At 40.1% G+C, this 19,775-nt stretch overlaps 1 protein-coding gene across 1 annotated transcript; it reads left to right on the plus strand.

Moving 5' to 3' along the window:
* The first annotated feature begins 3,169 nt into the window (after nt 1-3,169).
* ankrd28b (ankyrin repeat domain 28b) lies at nt 3,170-18,960 on the plus strand. Its single transcript, XM_062422394.1, has 28 exons — nt 3,170-3,320; nt 7,420-7,503; nt 8,029-8,107; nt 8,845-8,915; nt 9,012-9,212; nt 10,505-10,592; nt 10,972-11,114; nt 11,327-11,539; nt 11,796-11,874; nt 11,998-12,112; nt 12,666-12,748; nt 12,881-12,944; nt 13,064-13,132; nt 13,227-13,367; nt 13,532-13,643; nt 13,761-13,787; nt 13,915-13,989; nt 14,092-14,293; nt 14,384-14,471; nt 14,553-14,670; nt 15,109-15,328; nt 15,617-15,704; nt 15,797-15,880; nt 15,994-16,139; nt 16,275-16,357; nt 16,517-16,599; nt 16,749-16,840; nt 17,365-18,960. Exons 1-28 carry the CDS (start codon nt 3,294-3,296, stop codon nt 17,646-17,648), a joined length of 3,159 nt encoding a protein of 1,052 aa, XP_062278378.1. The 5' UTR covers nt 3,170-3,293; the 3' UTR covers nt 17,649-18,960.
* The last annotated feature ends 815 nt before the right edge of the window (nt 18,961-19,775 follow it).

Genomic DNA, 19,775 nt, shown 5'->3' on the forward strand with positions numbered 1-19,775 from the left:
GAGCAGATGACTGCAGATGTCTGTCTGGAGAAACTATTTTTCTTGATTAACATTTAACAAGGTTGCATTAGTTCCTCTGAAGCCGATGGTAGCATTAATAACTCTTTTTGCAACTTCGAGGTGGTGTAAATAAAACAACAAGCAGCTGATAATCAGTGTTGGGGAGTAACTAGTTACATGTAATGGCATTACATAATTTAATTACAAAATAAATGTAACTGTAATCTGTTACAGTTACTGAGGAAAAAAATGTGTAATTAAATTACAGTTACTTATGAAAATGTTGAAGATTACAAAGGGGGTTACACCTGAAGTCAAACCTTTAAGATTTTGCTCAGGAGGAGGGTTTTTTCCCTCATTTTTTACTATTTAATATGTTACTGAATACATATGTTTATGTTTTTAATTCTTTGAAAACAATATTTGTCATATTTTATAAACAAATCATGACGTGGGCTTATTTGAAGCACACATGGGCTTAAATTGTGTCACAGTACTAATTAAGCCCATGCCAGACTTTTGACTTTTTTCATTAAAACTATCTTTATTTTATATTTCAAAATCTACATGAACTAATGAAAACATTTTCAAATGAGAGATACATCTTGCTCTATAATAAATTATCTTCTCCCTTATAAATCACGCCAGTATCAATGAAAAACACCTGGGGCCTCATGTACAGATGTGCGTGGATTTCCCACTGAAACATGGCGTACGCTCAAATCCAGAAAACGTCATACGCACAAAAAAATGCAGATGTATGAATCTGTGCGTACGCATGAATCGAAGCACATTTCCTTTGTACATCCCAATCAACGTGGAATTGAGCGCACACCCGACCCCTCCCTGTCCACGCCCCCATTTAAATACGCAAATCATATTTAAATGGGCCCTGCACCTGAGATTCTCCTCTCTGCACGATCAGAAAATTAAAACAAAAGAATGAGTAAGACGGGAAAAAAGAAGAACTTTACAGAAAGCTAATTGGAGACGCTACTCACTGAAGTGGAGGCGCGCAAAAATGTACTCTTTGGCACGCTGTCCTCCGGCATAAGCAATAAACGCAAGAGGAGTGAGTGGGAGAGTGTGTGTGAGGCTGTCAATGCTGTGGGGTCAGAAAAGTGCACACATGCTGAATTGAAAAAGAAGTGGTCCGACATCAAGGTGGATGTGAAGCGGAGGACGGCTGCCCGACGCCAAAGTGTGGCCAAAACAGGCGGGGGGGGGGGCAGAGAAGAGGGGCCCACTCCGTTTGAACAGAGAGTCGCCGCAATCGTGGGTGACACTGCTTTCTCAGGGGTGGTGGGAGCACATGTGGGTGACTCTGATTACCCCCAAGGATCACACAGTATTGTTGCAAATTAATGCAGAAGTGCGCAGGGGAAAAGGTGAGGCTGATTAAGACATTTCACACTTTACGCACAGGGTTATTAACATGAGTACTCTGCACACAGAGACAATCAGGGGCTTGTTAGAAAAATCTGAAGCTATAGTTTAACCAGCAAGTCACTAACTTTAACCTGACTAGTAACGATGCTGTGAAGACGGGATAGTATTTGGGGGCGCACATGCTCAATGATGCGCATTGTGCATGTGCGCATTTGCGCATCACATATGATCTGTACATTGATCGAATGAAAATGTTTCCTGTTGACATATACAAATTCATCATGTGATGGCGCTTTAATAGCAATGTGTGTGCAGTCGATAGCTCCGATTACATTAGGAAAACAGGCTCTCGCTGCAAATTGCACTTTAATGTTGACCTGTTCAGCTGCATTGTATGGGAATTTGATATAGACCTGGCTGACATGCGGATAATTCCGTCCCACACGGCTGGCATGGCTCGGCTCAGGTCGACTGGCACAGTCCCGATCGGTCGGCCAGCTCCCTCTGGAATGCCCCGGTTGCTAGGAACCCCAGTGTGGTCAGCACCTGTATGGATACAGGCAGCGCATGGCTCCTCGCTGTGTCGCGCTCCAAGGCCGGCGGCAGCTCTGCGCACAGTTCCAGGAGGATTGCCCTCGGGAACCTAAAGCGGCTGATGAGCCAGTTGTCATCATGTGCCATTAAATCCTCTGTCTCTGAACACACGCTCTCTTCGTATTACACCATGTACAATGTCTTCTAATACTGCTAAAGCAGCCATTGTTGTTAACGGTATTTTCTGCACCACTCTGCGCATGCTTTTATATCCACTCATGTAATTGCAGACACGTGGGTGTGTTAATTCTGATGTGAACATCACTCAGTCTGAGGATTGTTTTCACATTTATTTATTATAACAGTCTCCCAGCATAACCTCTAAGTGTCGCCAAAGGATCAACAGCTGTAGAAACGTGCGTACGCCAGCCATGAAGTTGGCGTGAGGCACCGCACATTTCCACGGTCATTTCACTCTTGATTCATCTGAACTTTGCCGTGAAAAAGAACGTACGCCACGTTTTTGTGCGTACGCACCCTTTGTACATGGGGCCCCTGAAGTTTTGATGGGCTTACACTTATCCTAACAGTTGAAAACCATTTGTTAGAAAATTAGAAAAGTTATTAAAAAAAGTAATCAAATGCAATCAGTTACATTACTTTGATTAAGTAATTGAAAACGTTACATTACTTATTATGTAATATATACAGGGTAACCAGTCATTTGTAACCTATTACATTTCCAAAGTAACTTTCCCAGCCCTGCTGATAATTCACTACAAAGTCGAGCCTATAACTCGATACATTTATTCAAGCTAAAATATTACAGAATTTCCGCCAATTCCATGGAAGATAAATCATTTGAAAACATTAAACAAAATAAACCAGCAGCATATCAATAAACCAAAATAAAACAGCATAAATACATGTGTGTGTGTGTGTGTGTGTGTGTGTGTATGTGTGTGTGTGTGTGTGTGTGTGTGTGTGTGTGTGTGTGTGTGTGTGTGTGTGTATCCGTGCGTGCATCCGTGCGTGCGTGTATCTATACGTATATGTACGCAACGTAATATTCATCACAAAGCGTCTCACGGCCGCTGTTAGCAACAACCAACCAATAGCTTCCTTACTGGCACGTAGACCGCACTTGGCCAATTGAATTGCTTCTTTTTTGGAGGTGGAGTATGGTGGCGGCAATGTTATGGAGTTTCCGCTACTCCTTTACTTTCATGCCATCAGGTTAGGGGAGCTAGCAAGATTGCTAAGCTAGCGAACACGCTAGGCCTCCAGTAGACCCACGGGAGAGCTGTTCGGGAAGGAGAAAGACACATATCCCTTTCATGAATCTGCATGAGAACAGCTAAACTAGAAATATGGTGGTTCTCAAAATCCGAGACCAGGTAAGTGATCGTTGTGTCAAAAAGGGAACCCCGGTTCAAGCTAATGTTGGCTGACTAACGTGAGCTAGCTGCCCCCAATTTCAACGTAATGCTGAGTCTCTCCAGCTAGCTAACACTATTCTCTGAAACGGAAGCGTTTACTTAAAGCGAGAATGTCGATATTGAATTGTGGCAATATGAAGTGCAAGTTAGATATAATACTCGTTTGGCGAGGCAAATTCAGAGTCCGTTTTCTTAGGGTTTTTTTTTTTTTTTTTTACAATGAGACACATGCTCAAAGCGGGTTGTTGAGTGGTAACCAGCTAATGTTGCTGTTTATCTTCCAGCAATTATCCAGAGCCTGCGAGAAATGCAGCTCAGTCAGATCAGTCGGGGAAGTGACTATTTAAAGTATTGTGACCAAACAGTACAAAACTTGGCTTGAGTAGTCGCTACAAAGTGATCGGGTGATTTAATAATAGCCACTAAATCTCTGTAATGTAATGTGCGGTGATTACCAAAACAACCCTAGCGATCTGTTGACTGTGATGTTACTCTTGACAACTGTGACATATATTATGTGAGCTTCCTCAGCTGGGCAGGTTTTGTTATGGCTGTAATCTTTGATTACATGTAAACACATTAGTAGTGATGTAGTTTGTACGCACCAATTCACCTAACTACATGTTTAATGAATGGCACCGCTGTGTTGTGACAGTGAGGCTCTATCACAAGCCCTGTTCATTTTTAGTAATATTCTGTTTATTTTTCACACATGTTTATAACAAAATTAAAGATGTTAAGTCCTCGATATAATCTTTTAGTGTTTTTCCCCTTGTAAAAACTCCCCGTAATTAAACTGTGTCTGTTAAACACAGTCAACAAAGTTGTTCATCTAATTTTATTTATATCTATCATATGAATGGAATACATGTAGTTTAACAGCTGTGTAATGGTTATAATAAATATATGAGGTGACTGGCGATGTGACAGGATTAGACGTGTGTTATCTAGCTGTATTAAACACTTGCCGTCTACTTGTGAAAACAAGAATAGCTTCCTGTTATCATTTAAGGACTACGTGTTTTGCACATGCCTGCTATTCTTGTAACATATTTGCATGTGTCTTTCATTGTGTGTGTGCTTGAATGATCGTGTGCCTGGGCTCCTGTGAGCTGGTGGAGTTGCCAAAGAGCCGTCTCCATGGTGATGGTATTAACTAGGCTGGCTTGTATGAGGAGAGGAGGTGCACAGTCGTGCAGCTAGAGAAGCATAGAAAATCTCCTACATCAGTCGTGCAGGGCTGCAAAACTGAAAACTACATGTGGATTTGTCCTTCCTTTTCAGAAATCGTCAAAATGACACAGTGTAAGAAGCACAAGTGCCTACTTGTTACCCTGAATTTATTCCCAGTCATTCGAACCTCCATTGTGCCCTGCAGATATTCATGGGCATTACAGAATGAGTGAATTGTCTCTTGCCTTTGAAAAAAAGACTAAAGATACTAGCTGTTAATGGTAATTCTTGCTTAGCCTGAATACTTATTGAGCCATCCACTGAAATGTGTCATGTGGCTCAAATGTGTACAAGGGCATAGCTTATCATGTCCTGTTTGTTTCCAGCATGCTTCAAAGGGTAATAATCGTACCCATGGCGCCATGTACACCTTGAACGGTTGTTGAAACGGCAGTATTATTCTTTGTGGCAAATTGATCACAATATATTTTTTATTTCAGTTTGTATTTATTTCAGCCATTATAATATTTGACTTTTTGATTTGTTTCAGGCCTTGTGGAAGAAAAGTTGAGTTTAATGTACATAGGACATACAGTGAAAAAGTTGATAAAGTTCTCCATACTAAACTTTCTTAATGCTTGACAAAGTACCACGTGAATGGTAACGGATATTAATGTGGTTGTAAGCTGTTTAAACCTATCGGGAAGCAGGACTCAAGGACTAGTAGGAGCCAGACACAGGCTAGTTGATATGGTTCAGTATGTGGCTCAAACTATGCCACATAAACTAGATGTCTTTTGTACATCTCCTATAATCTACATGGGTCATTAGCTAATTAGCTAGCTGAGCAGCCAGGTGGGTTCAATGAGGGATGAAGTCTTAATGAACAAATATCTGTGCTCTACATACATGTTTTGTTTCAGATACACAGGTGCACGTTGCTTATTCAAAGCTTATGACTGTTCATGTATAATGGAAGCACGAGTTATATCTCACCTGATGCACAACATTAGAGTATCGCCAAATTTCTCAGCTGTCATTAGTGGACACAGCTTCATTTGTTTATTAAGAAACTTGACTAAAGTCAGGGAAGAGTTAAGTTTTTGTGAAAGCCAGGAATGTTCCATCTGGATCTTTCATGGGTAACCAGTTGCAGCCTCTGGATGGGATCCCCTGCCCTCACTGTTCTCCCCATCCATGCCAGTCTCCTCCCACAGGCAGTGGAAAACAGCCTGATCAGAGACTCTCTGCTGGTGTTATGATGGATCAGATAGATGAGAGCTGCAGTGTTGATCTGGCTTAACATGAGGCTTCATTAGCACACACTTAACTTATACTGTCAGTGACTGACGGTGGCGGCTTTGACTTCAGCAGTTTCCAGAAGAATTTGATGACTCGTGTGAATGTAACAAAGCTTAACGGCACAAAATGTCACTATGAAGTTGACAGTACGTGTTTTGTAATGAAACAAACAAAAGTGTTGACGATCTACAGCAAGCTCAGTACTTAGTAGAGAACCAGGCCGCCCTGCTTCAAAAGATGAAACAGTAACTTCAGATTGACTCACTTTGGGATACAATCCTTTTGTGTTTTCATGTAATATTTACCTTCTACCAACAAGTGACTCATGTAGGCAGCTAGATGGACTAGATGTTGTAGGCGTTTGGTCAAGTTTTAAGTCTGCTGTGCTGGAGCAGTTTTGGTCTCCAGTTCCAACACACTATTCAGAGACACTGCACGTGTTGTTTGAGAGTCTTGTCTTACAGGAAGTGTTGGCAAGATTCTGCAACAGTGTCAATATGAATAACTTAAGCTACGAGCACATGATTAAGTAGTCTATTAAATCTTTAATGTGATTTCAGTAACATGTCTCAAAAACATAATTGTTGCTCTGATATGTTCATCTGTTTCTCAAAATGCACCCTTTATTTATTCTATTTATTTATTTATTTTTATGTTCATCATTATGTATTAAGAACCATTTCATGATATATTTTGTCTTTATTGCATAACTGGCAGTCATGTACATGTAGCACAATAATATTGTTCCTTCTGTGTGTGTACACCCCTGAGGGCGGAGCCAACTAAACTACTTTTTAAGAAGCCAGGGCAGGAAGCAAGATCCATGAGTCAGTCTTCGTGAAGAATTTCAACAATTGTTTAGTTGTTTTACTTTGTTTTGCTTTGAAGACATTGTTTGAGTTTCCTCGTCTTTGCGCTACTTCTCATCCAACCTGTCATGTTGGATGTTCTGAAGGAAAATCAGCTGTGGTTTTGTTTTGTTTTTTTTTATTTTTCGTCTGTCTCTATTGAATATTTCAAGATGTAAACAGACGAAGCATGAATTGTATCTGGATTAAATGTGAAGATGGACAGTATTTTAAAAACCTCAACAAAATTGGCATCAGTCCTTTGGAGCACGTGACCGGACTCATATTCGTCCAAAGATTGTGATATTTCTATCAGTACCATGGGATGGATACAGTTTTCTGGCCTGTCAACAGACTGTAAACAAAGTCCTCCAACATCGTCTGATATTTGTCACCATTTCTTTCTACAACGTGTGTAGCAGCCTGCTCCCTGTTATTCTTCTCACTGTTTTTAACCCAGAATATGTAGGGACTTCTTTTTTTATTAGCATAAACATGATTGGGTTGACATTGCGATCGTTGAGCAAATGAGTCGCGTGTGCATTGTGGTTCTTGAGGACGAGGATCCTGAAGTCACTCAAATCGCCAAGGTCTGAATGAATACTGTTTTCGCAAACTCGGCCTCTCAAGTTTTACAAAGTTTTCACTCCTGGGTCGCTGCTCTCTGTAACTATTATGCACCTCTGCGTGTTGTATGTCAGTTGATATTGACACACTCTCTCTTTCTTTTACAGCCTGCTTTGCTGAAAGCTATTTTCAATGTGGATCCCGATGAAGTACGCTCACTCATATTCAAAAAAGAGGATGTGAACGCACAGGTAATCCCAAAAGACTGTCACCAATCTCCACATCTGTTTCCTCATATTATTCTGTCATATTTTAAAACCTCCAATGCATAGTTGTCCTTGAAAAGCTTCATACAACTCTCTCAACAGTCGCTGAGTACAAAACAGCACATGGTTGGGTTTTTACAGTTCCCACTGCATGCTTTGGCTCTGCTTATTTTATTGCATTCCTCAACATTACTGCTTTGGTGGGTGTGTTTGTTTCAAAATAAGGCTGGTTTGTACTTGCTTGTGTTTCCCCAGAAAGCTTTTCAGGTGACTGAATTTGAGTTTAATCCACTTCTTGCCATGGACTGTAGGGTTGTTAATATCCAATAGTTATTTCTCCCCTCTGGTGTGATACTGCCACAAATAGTAAAAAGTAAAGTGTTTAATGTCACTACAGATCAGGGTTATATTGGCCTGTATAAAGCAGAGGTGGCATACAAGGTTAAAATAGAAGTATGAAGTATTTTGTTTGCTTTTAATCACATTTGTCCTTCTGTTCACTCATTACAGGACAATGAGAAGCGAACTCCACTGCATGCTGCTGCCTATCTCGGAGATGCAGAAATTATAGAGCTGCTGATTCTATCGGGTATGTATTTCCTTTGGAAGAGAATTTAAGTAAAGATACTGTTGGAGGCAAATACAAACCAATGAATGTAGTTACATATCAGACATTTTACTGTCTATCTGAAAGCTCAACTTGAAAGCAGAGTGGTTTAGGAAACCAGTGTCACTGTAATGTAATAATATAGAAATGATGAGTGTTTGATGCATTGGGAGAGAATCTTGTAAGCGTTCTGTTAGCTGTTAATTTCACAGGAAAGAGCAAAAGTTATGTAATATGTGTCACCATTACAGCTTGTTTAAGTGTTACAGAGATATTTATCTAATGACTGATGTGGTCAGATCATTTAGTCAAATTATGCAGGTCTTCATGTCTTTTGCATTCACTTAATTTAAATTCAACACCTTTCTTCTGATATATTGACACACTGATTTCTCATTTCTGCATAATTGAAAACATTAGAGAGTCATTGCCAGTTTTAACCCATTTTCAAAGATAATGACATTTTTGCAAATGTGAAACTCAGCAGAATGTTTTTATGCTCATGTCACCAGATGGTGCAGCTGCATTCAATATTGGCACAAACCTATATATGCACCCCTTCCAGTCTGTTCCTGACTTATGTTTATACAGATATAGTTTGGAGAACAGTTTTCTATAGCTGTCCAATAGGTTGAATTCATTGTTAAAAATGTTGCACCAGATGTCAAGAAAATGTATGACCTTAAATAGTCTGACAGCCTTTGTCCTCTCACTTGTAGGTGCCAGAGTAAATGCCAAAGATAACAAGTGGCTCACTCCTCTGCACCGGGCTGTGGCCTCCTGCAGTGAGGTATGTGAATGTCCCTGTGATTATCAAACACACACCGTTTCACATTTTCTAAGCAATGTCAAATTCAAAACATATACGTGTCATGTCTTCTTACAGGAGGCTGTCCAAGTATTGCTGAAACACTCTGCAGATGTAAACGCCCGAGACAAGAACTGGCAGACACCGCTTCACATTGCTGCAGCCAATAAGGCTGTCCGCTGCGCTGAAGCCCTCGTCCCACTGCTCAGCAATGTGAATGTGTCAGATCGAGCAGGCAGGACCGCGCTGCACCATGCAGCCTTCAGCGGTCACCTGGAGGTAATATTAGGCTTAGGTTTGGTTCAGCTGTGAGCTCCAGTCAAAGTGTTTGGTATTGATATTGTTGTAGCTTAATAGATAATAATGGCAGCACATTTGAATATCAGCTGCCTTAAGAAAAAAAATGTAAGCTGTTCAGTCTGTCGTGTCTTTCATTCTCCTCTCTAGAGAGTATGTACCAAATGCACGAAGATTTTATTGGATGATCAGACTAGCCAGGCTTGATGTTGGTTGTGTTCATAAGGCTGTAACCATGAGCTCCTGATCATCTCTGCTTACTGACAGGAAGTGTTTCTGCTTGCCTCATAAATGTGTAAACACAATGGGCATTGTATGTAACATTTCAACACAGAACTGAACAATGGTTATTTTTTTGCCCCTTAAAGAAATGTGAGGTTAAACCATCAACATCCCATGAAGCACTTCTGACATAACCACAGCAAATCATGTATTGTTATATAATCAGCTGTTCCTCTTTCTTTTAGCATTGGTTGCCTGTCTTTGGCAGTGGTTTAACATTTTTTAGTGCTGTTGTATTAGTGTAAAGTAAATTTTTGGTTAGGTGAAAATAATCAGCCATTTTGATCTGGGAGTCAGTTGCACAAATCCAGCTCTAAGCTGAAGAAGCTGCACCTCAACAAACAAAGCTGCTTTCCGAAGAACCAGTCTGGGCTTGTTTAGAAAATAAACAGATAACACTGAAGGCTGTCAGTCATCATTTGTGGCCAGTGTCAGTGCTTGTCCAGTCATATGCTTACATGCAAACGTGTCTGGTTTATATGTCATATATTTGCGTGTCATTTATGCTTTGTCTAATCAAGCTTGACTGTAAATCAAGTTCATCCAAACTTGTGGTAAAGCAGCAATCTTTTAGTAAAACATGCACTAAATACTGAGGTAGGGGCACACATTTGTAGCCTTGATGAAATTGCCTATACAGTAATGGCACACTGGAACTGGAAAATTGTTGACCTGTAATCAACATACTGTAATCAAAAATATGCCAAACTGTTTTTCAAACTAAATTTGGTGAGTAATTTAAAAGAGAATTTACTTTTGGCTTCATGAAGCTCATCTAAATCATGAGATTAGATTGAATCAAAATAATCTGTATCCCTGTTTGTGGTGGAGACCAGAGGATCAGACATCACAAAACCATGTATACACAGTGGTTATATGAGCTGCCACACTGGCAGTGAAAGGCATCACCGTAGAAAGAGTAGTGTTCAGTTTACATCTGTCCTCGAAGTCATTTTTGATTGCCTTTTTTCTCCCTCTGTTGCTGCTGTTAGATGGTGAGGCTCTTACTCTCCAGAGGAGCCAACATCAATGCCTTTGACAAGAAGGACCGCCGTGCAATCCACTGGGCAGCCTACATGGGTAATAAATCAACCACAGAGACTTTCCATCATGTTATCAATTTTCCTTGTCACTATGAGAGTTTCTCTAATCTTGTTCAATGCAAGTCTCCAAGACTGGGTTGAAAAAGCAATACTGTCAGTTTCAAAACGATTCTTTTTAAGAGATTGACAAATATGAGCTAAATACATCTTTCACTGAATTATACCAGACAGTATGGTCAGCTTTTAGAAATATTAAAAACATGAATCAACTTTGGAAATATAAATGTGGTTATGTAGCATGTACTGATAAGCTTTAAAACCCAGTCTTTTGTGCATTTATGTATGACCAAATTAAATACTTGATGATATTTTGATGAGATGTTCATGTAATTCGATCTTTCTTTTTCTGTCCTCAGGGCACATAGAAGTGGTGAAGCTGCTGGCATCTCATGGAGCCGAGGTGGCCTGCAAAGATAAGAAATCGTACACACCGCTACATGCAGCAGCCTCCAGTGGAATGATTAGTGTTGTCAAATACCTCCTGGACTTGGGGGTGGATGTGAGTTCCACCCACAGTTGTACTGTCATTACATTGCAGACACAGCGAGATCTTTTCCTCTTACCATGAAAGAAAAGAAACACAGTAACACCTCAACAACATATCCTCATGGGGTTTTTTTTAATATGTTTTGGATTTGAAGAGTTTAGAAACAGTTCTTATAATAGTGCATACAAAGTACATGACTACATGCTGTTCATCTCGCTGTTCAGATCAATGAGCCCAACGCGTACGGCAACACACCCCTCCATGTGGCCTGTTACAATGGGCAGGACGTGGTGGTGAACGAGCTCATAGATTGCGGGGCCAACGTCAACCAGGTGAACGAGAAGGGCTTCGCACCTCTCCATTTTACCGCCGCCTCTCGCCACGGTGCACTCTGTCTTGAGCTTCTAGTGTGCAACGGGGCAGACGTCAACATTAAGGTGAGTAGGAACCTGAGTGTTGCATCTGGCTATTTAAATACTGATTACTTGGGAAAAGATTGCTCAACTTGATCTGGGAAGGTTGTTACTCAATAATTGTCACTCCTTTCCAGCCACAGCTGGATATGACAGACTGAATATTTGTGGTTAAGAGAGAAATTATTGTTATAATTTGTTTAAACCATGCAACTTTTATAGCTGAAAGCCGGAATAATAACCTCCAAAATTATACCATCATGCCTCTGTATTTCTCCAGAGTAAAGATGGTAAGACGCCCCTCCACATGACAGCGATCCACGGCAGGTTTTCAAGGTCTCAAGCAATCATTGAGAATGGTGAGCTCCTCTAAAAATGTGGCCTCATGGATGTTTTGTCTCACACCGGACAGTAAAACTAAAACGGCTTGTCATTGTTAATCAGTCTAAGTGCTTGCTTTGTTTGTTTTTTCTCCCTTGAAGGTGCTGAGATTGACTGTGAAGATAAGAACGGAAATACACCACTGCACATCGCGGCTCGATACGGACACGAGCTCCTCATCAACACCCTCATTACCAACAGAGCTGACACGGCTAAGTGAGTGAACCGGTTTTGCCTTTTAGCAAATGTTTCAACACATTAAACAATTATTGTGGTAGAGCTGCATGTTTAGATCCATCAAGAGCAGACTGTATTGACTGTCAAGTAACTGATAAAGAAGATTCTTTTGTTGAGTCAAGTCAGTTTTATTTATGAAACCCAAAATCATAAATTTGACTTAAATGGGCGTTGAATACAGCGTTGTCTTTAATGTGATGACTCAGGTAAGGAAAAACTCCTCTAAAAAAGAAAATCCATTGACATTAAAATAAGGCTGCAACTGACGAATATTTTCGTTAATGATCTGCCAATTATTTTCTCAGTTAATCGTTTTGTCTATAAAATTTCAGAAAATAATGAAAATGCAATCAGCAAATATTATTATCAAAATAGTTGCAGATTGATTTTCTGCTTACTGACTAACGGATGCAGCTGTACTTATAAACAAAAAGGGAGCGGCTAGCCACTAATTAGAATGGGTTTCAGTAGACACACAGGTGTCAGTATTTTGGCGACATGAGCCAAATCAACATGACGTGTCTTTTTTCAGACGAGGGGTCCACGGTATGTTCCCACTGCATCTGGCTGCTCTCAGTGGATTCTCAGACTGTTGCAGAAAGCTCCTGTCTTCAGGTGAGCAACTCTATAACAATGAAATAAGGCAAAACTTTTGTCAGGTTGGTTAACTGCACTAGCTTATTTACAGTATGTAATTATTAAGTAATGAGTGATGTAATATGCTCATAATCCTTTACTCCGATGCAGGCTTTGATATAGATACACCTGATGATTTTGGTAGGACATGTTTACATGCTGCAGCTGCTGGCGGGTGAGTTTCGGACAGCTGAATATTAATTTATTATATTTAATTAAAAGTGCTCAGATAATTAATGGCTTTTAGCAGTAAGAATTATATTCATCACTCCATCTTCTTTTAAATCTTCTCAGAAACCTGGAATGTCTCAATCTCCTTCTCAACACGGGGGCAGACTTTAACAGAAAGGACAGCTTTGGCAGGTTTGTAGGATTTAATGGCGGATTTGGATCGACTGTGCTCTAAAAGTCCAGTCCAGTTTAAACAGTGAACTGAGCCATGTGTGTGCTTTTCCAGGACCCCTCTGCACTACGCTGCTGCCAACTGTAACTACCAGTGCCTGTTTGCTCTGGTGGGCTCTGGGGCCAGTGTCAACGACCTAGACGAGCGGGGATGCACTCCTCTCCACTACGCCGCTGCCTCTGACACAGACGGAAAGTCAGTAATACTTTAAACATTCTGTTTTAGGTGGTTGCTATGTGGGAGGCGGGTGATGCTCGAGGGTGTTCATGATATAAAAGCTCACTTACATTATTGGTTATGCTAAGTAACAGTTGAGCGATGTTGTTTCCTTGACTACAGCCTCTTTGTTGTGTCTACAGGTGCCTGGAATATTTACTGCGAAATGATGCAAATCCAGGGATCCGGGACAATCAGGGCTACAATGCTGTGCACTACGCCTCCGCATATGGACATCGCCTCTGTCTGGAGCTGGTGAGAACTTCACTTGCCAGAGTGCTTGCCATATGACTTCCATCATCTTTTTATTTCTGTAAAGGTTTATTATAATGATGTGAAATCCATAGCTGATATTTTTCTAATTTTTTTTAGATTGCTAGTGAAACCCCTCTAGATGTGGTGAGTGGATTTTGTACTTTTTTTATGTGGCTAGAGTAAACTACAATGCCTATATGTGTAGTGCATTAAGGCCAAGTAAGAAACTATATGTGAAGTAGGTTCTAACATGTTTACCTGGTTTGTTCAGCTAATGGAAACCTCAGGGACAGACATCCTGAATGACTCTGATATCAGAGCCCCCGTCAGCCCCCTGCACCTTGCTGTGAGTAACACTTTTTATCCAATTGCATGAGAGGAATACATGTTAGTTTTCTTAGTCTTATCTTATTTATGGTCATTGATTCACAATGAATTATTTTTTCAGGCATACCATGGTCACCACCAAGCTATGGAGGTTCTGGTGCAGTCTCTGCTGGATCTGGATGTGAGAAACAGTCAAGGGCGCACACCTCTAGACCTGGCTGCATTTAAGGGCCACGTGGAGTGTGTGGATGTCCTAATCAACCAGGGAGCCTCCATCCTGGTCAAAGACTTCACCTTGAAGCGAACCCCCATCCATGCTGCAGGTAAGGACCTGGAGTTGCTTTTATGCATTTGGATTTGTGAACTCACAAAGTGATGCAGTCATGCTAATGATCTTTATTAATTCCCTGCAGCTACCAACGGTCACTCAGAATGTTTGCGTTTGCTTATTGGAAATGCTGATCTTCAAAGTGCAGTTGACATTCAAGATGGGAATGGACAGTAAGTATATTTTTGTGTTTGTTTTTAAAATTTTGCTATGTATTCATAAGTTGTAAATTGATTATGTCTGTTCTCTTTCAGAACCCCTCTGATGCTGTCAGTCCTGAGTGGACACACAGATTGTGTGTATTCTCTGCTTAATAAGGGAGCCAGTGTAGAAGCCAAAGACAAGTGGGGCAGGACGGCCCTGCATAGAGGAGTGAGTGCACCACTTTTGCATACACTGACATACACTTTATATGGAATTGGATATTACATTCTCTATATTGGTACCGTACCTTACACTCAGATTTCAGCACCAGTGCCAAATATATTCAAACCATAGCTTGCATAGTTTTTGTGTAATGCAGTAGTTTTGTTTAGCTAGTTTTTTCCTACTAAACTAAACAGTATTTTCACTTCCACCTACATATATTACATATATTTCTGTAATTGTTCTTAGGTTAGAGGAGTTGCAGTGTTGTAAATATAGTTATTGAATTGTTGTTTTATTTTTACAAGCCCCATAAACACAAACTTCCCTCCTCTTTATGTGAAATAAATAAAAATCCCTTGCATAGTCAGCTGAAATCTGTCATTTGTCAGGGTTGATCAGTTATCAGTCATAACACTCGTCTTTTTCTTGTTTTGGTCTCAGGCTGTGACTGGTCATGAGGAATGTGTGGAGGCCTTGCTTCAGCACAGCGCCAACTTCCTGGTGCGGGACTGTAAAGGGCGCACACCGGTCCACCTGGCAGCAGCATGTGGACACATTGGGGTACTGGGAGGCCTGCTGCATGCTGCCCAATCAGTGGAAACACTTCCTGTCTTAACAGACAACCAAGGCTACACCCCACTGCACTGGGCCTGCTACAATGGTACAGAGAAGAGAGTTTGGAAACCTCTTAAAAACCAGTCATTATAGTTGTGGAAATGTACATCTGATGTTTAGTAGTGAATGAGTTTACAGTATATATAAGCATGCTGCTAAGAAAGTAAAAGGAGCACTTGTGCAAGTGTAAAAAGAAGCATGTTTAACTATATTTCATGTTTCATGCTTGTATGTTTCTGTATGCACTCATTGTTTCAATTTAAACACATGCTGATAAGGGAAAATGTTCATTAAGCCCTGATTGTGAGCACTGGCTGATGCTTTTCTTTTGCAGGTCACGATACATGTGTGGAGGTTTTGCTGGAACAAGAGGTTTTTCACAAGGCCGAAGGCAATTCATTCAGCCCCCTCCACTGTGCTGTGTAAGATCTTGTGTTGTTCCCCGTTTGGATCACTGCATGTGAGGACACAGCCTGTAACAGATTAATTAACTGTGCTCATTTCTGTTCTCTAGGATTCATGACAATGAAGGTGCTGCTGAGATGCTAATAGACACTCTAGGCCCTGCCATTGTCAATGCCAAAGACAGTAAAAACAGGTATATACATTCATATAAGAACAAATGCTACATTAATTTTAGCCTTGACACTGTGAGGTTCATGTCATGTGGGACACTTAAAAATAAATCTTGTTCTTGTGTCATTTGTGCAGGACCCCCCTGCATGCAGCAGCCTTCACTGACCATGTAGAGTGTCTCCAGCTGCTGCTCAGCCACAATGCTCAGGTCAACAGTGTCGATGCTGCAGGGAAGACCCCACTCATGATGGCTGCTGAGAATGGCCAGACCAACGCTGTCGGTATGAATGCTTCTCTGATTAAACCAGCATGCTGGAAAATATCACTGACTGATTGATGCGATAATCAGTGTCAAATGGCATTAACTTTCATTTGTTTTGTTTTTTTATGTTTTACCTCCTCATTTTCACTATTAGAGCTGCTGGTGAGCAGTGCGAAAGCTGATCTCACTCTGCAGGATGCAGTGAAGAACACTGCACTTCATCTCGCCTGCAGTAAGGTGTGTATGACCATTAGGTGGCACTGCTTCATTGTACAGCAGCTGATATATAGTATGCTGTTGCAAGTATATGTTAAAATATTAAGTGTGTATTTACTGTACATTTTAAGGCTATTCGCTTGTTTTTGATACTCATCATACTGCACTTGTTTTCCACAGGGACATGAAACCAGTGCCTTGTTGATATTGGAGAAGATTGCAGACAGAAATCTCATTAATGCCACTAACGCCGCCTTACAGACGTATGTATCACTTGTATTACTTTTCTTCTCTTGCAGTGTTCATGGCATAGAATGGAGGAGAGGGGATGGTGGGGATTTGAATTATTAATGCAGAGATACAAATTTTGACTTGCCTGTCAGCACATCCATGTTTGATTTCTCTTTTTAAGGCCTCTACATGTGGCTGCAAGAAACGGTCTTACTGTGGTGGTGCAAGAGCTGCTTGCAAAGGGAGCCAGTGTACTTGCAGTCGATGAAAACGGTAAATTCAAGATTTATGTTTTTTTACTATATACCATATTTTTCCAAACCTTATTATGTGCAAAACATGCATATTCATGGATATCATAGGATCTGAAATTTATAAAAAAAATTCCCTTACAAATAGCTGTTTGTGTGTCTCAATTTTCAAGTTGAAGTCATTTCATATTAAAGACAGCTGCCTGTTAACTTTCTTCAAACTTAAATCTTATGTTTTATATATATATACAAATATAGATTTTTAAGAAACTCAGGCTTATTGGCTTAAAGAGATTATATAGTTTGTTTATAAAACAGTGAAATACTAAATCTGAAGTGCAACAAGATTTTTAATCTTACTACTTACTAGTTGTTGTACTTTTTCTCTTTCACAAACATCAGTTACAAAGTGACTCCAAATTCAGTTACTGAGCTCTGGTTTGTTAATGTTATTACTAGAGTATCACTCAACAAAGAACTGATGCTAGAAACAGGAACAGTGTATTACTTTTCAGAGTAAACAGTGTTACATTGTCATTGCTTCAGGTTACACACCCGCCTTGGCTTGTGCCCCCAACAAAGATGTGGCAGACTGCCTAGCCCTCATCCTGGCCACCATGATGCCTGTGTCCCCTTGCACCCCGGCACCTACCCTCCCTTTCAGTGCCATTAACCACTACACCACCAGCCCCTCCAAGAGCGTCACCTTCGAAAGCCTGCCCACACTGCGCAGCGAGCACAGCTCCTACTGCAGCTTCAACAATATCAGCCATCACGACGGCTTCTACAAGGACGAGGAGCTCAACGACTCAGATTCAGAGACGTACTGAAGGACAGGAGGAAGCGAGAAATGCGTTAAATCACACACCCTGTGTCTTAAAAAAATCACCCACCGTCAGCTTGGGAGGGCAGAAGAAGAGATGAGCCCCCACAGGAGCCTTAAGAGTCCCCCACACTCCCGCCCCACCACTACAACAAGAGAGTAAGAGAGGAAGGAGGTGCAGCAGGCTGGCCCACACTCATCCCAAACCTCATCCAGCACCAGGTGTCCTTCCAGCTGATACTGGACCTCAGTAACTATTGTTTTACCAACACTGACTTCTTGAGTGCTAAAAACTGTACTTGTCGGGTGGACAGCAACCTTTGTACAGCAATAACATGCTGAAGAGGAATGGTAGCACTTCACAGAAAGCTAAACCAACACGGACCAAAAGACATGGATGCATTTTAACCCAGTTTTAACTGTGTGAATGAGATTGAGAATTTTCAGTTTGGGGAAGCAGACCGTTTTCCATTTTTGACATTTTTGTGAGAACTTAGAGAAGGTCGATATCCGCACACTACATCCATCAGAATGCACTTGTACTTCAAGTCTGTACTTAATAAAGGGGGATAATCATTTATTTTTTTGAGATCAAAATTTTAAAATATCCATGTTCATGTCAACTCCTTATCCTCTAGGAAAAAAATCAGATTTACTGACCTGAATAGTTTAAAAATATTTGATATGTGTACTGGGTTATTTTTAAGTTGATCAACCTTACCTTTGTGTATTGACCTGTCCATTGCGGTTTAGTCTTTCAAGAATAAATTATTTGTGTACTTTCAGTTCCTATTTATGTGTTCATTTTGTGCCTTCATTAGTTACTGAGAAGATATGGGTTTGTAGAGGCAGCTGTGAAAGTACAGTGATGCACACTAGGTAAGTAATGAAACATTTGTAAGAAGCACTGATCCAATACTGAGGTATCCAAGGCTCAGCTTTGTGAGGAGAAACACTGTAAACCAATGATAGGACAGCGTTTGATTTTCTTCTGTTTGAATGATATTTTTTGCTCTTTTATTAGTCAATGTTTGTTGACAGGTTTTGCTTGCTTTAACTTAAAAAAAGAAACCACTCAATATCACCATAAGTCAAAATCCCCCAGTTTTCTCTGTTGAAAAATCCTTTTAACTGGAAATATGTACAATACGTTTGCTAGCTTCAGTAGAATGGAAAAGATTTTTGCTTCTTTTTCTTGAAGAGGGATGAACTACCATGTATATAGAAATTATGACTGTGAATTCAAAGCTCCAATGAATTCTTTCAGTACTGAGATTGCTGTATATTTTATGAGTAATAAAGAAATGAGTTATTTAATAATGAACACAAGTCTTTTTATGGTGTATTGTCTTTCAATCTTAAATATATCACACATTTGAAGAAATTATTTTTTTCACAGAAGAGAGGGACAACGTAAATAAAGGACGATAATATTTAGAATATTTTAATAGTACCTTGACTTCACAATTTTCCATTTTCTTTTTGATCCTTAATTATTACTTAATTTATAAGTGTGCCTGCATGCCTGCATGTTCTTTGTGCAGCCTTGTCCAGGGCACCTCTAAATATGATTATTTTAAATTCATCAAAGCATTTTCCTAAATAAATAAAGCAATCATTGTTAAGTCAGTAAAATAAAGTTTGTATAATGATATCGGGCCATCAATATGAGTATACTTTTGGATTAAATCTGTGATGCCTTTACACTAACCACTGAATTTCTTTGTGTTACTGTCAATGTCTGAAACAGTCCTCTTCCAAAACTGATCATTTAACTCTCCAAACCTATTATTTATTTTATAAAAGAGGTCTAGAGCCTCAACAGATGCGCTGGATAAAGCAGGCGAACACTACGGCAGTGTGACTTCAATTAAAAAATCACGAGGCAGAGCTTCAGGTTTATGTGGCTTTAATTGAAGAAAGTGTGGTTCTGTGAAACACAATTTAAAGTACAATATATATTATTTACCAAATTAAAACATACATGAAACTAGGGTTACATGCAAGGCATATAAATGAAAATGCATTTCAATTAAGTAGAAATCTCCTTTACATCATAAACCAGATTATCAACAAAGGAGAAATATCAATTGCACAAACAATGCAAAATGAGGAGCACATGTCTAGCCTAGCT

This window comes from Scomber scombrus, chromosome 7, assembly GCF_963691925.1.
Source record: "Scomber scombrus chromosome 7, fScoSco1.1, whole genome shotgun sequence".
In the NCBI taxonomy this organism is placed as follows: Eukaryota; Metazoa; Chordata; class Actinopteri; order Scombriformes; family Scombridae; genus Scomber; species Scomber scombrus.

Bases quoted from the DNA above. Each gene is read 5' to 3' on its own strand.
- ankrd28b (XM_062422394.1), top strand. From the start codon at position 3,294: ATGGTGGTTCTCAAAATCCGAGACCAG. The intron at 15,881-15,993 runs GTATATACATTC...TCATTTGTGCAG, and splicing joins GCCAAAGACAGTAAAAACAG to GACCCCCCTGCATGCAGCAG. The intron at 16,140-16,274 runs GTATGAATGCTT...TTTCACTATTAG, and splicing joins TGGCCAGACCAACGCTGTCG to AGCTGCTGGTGAGCAGTGCG.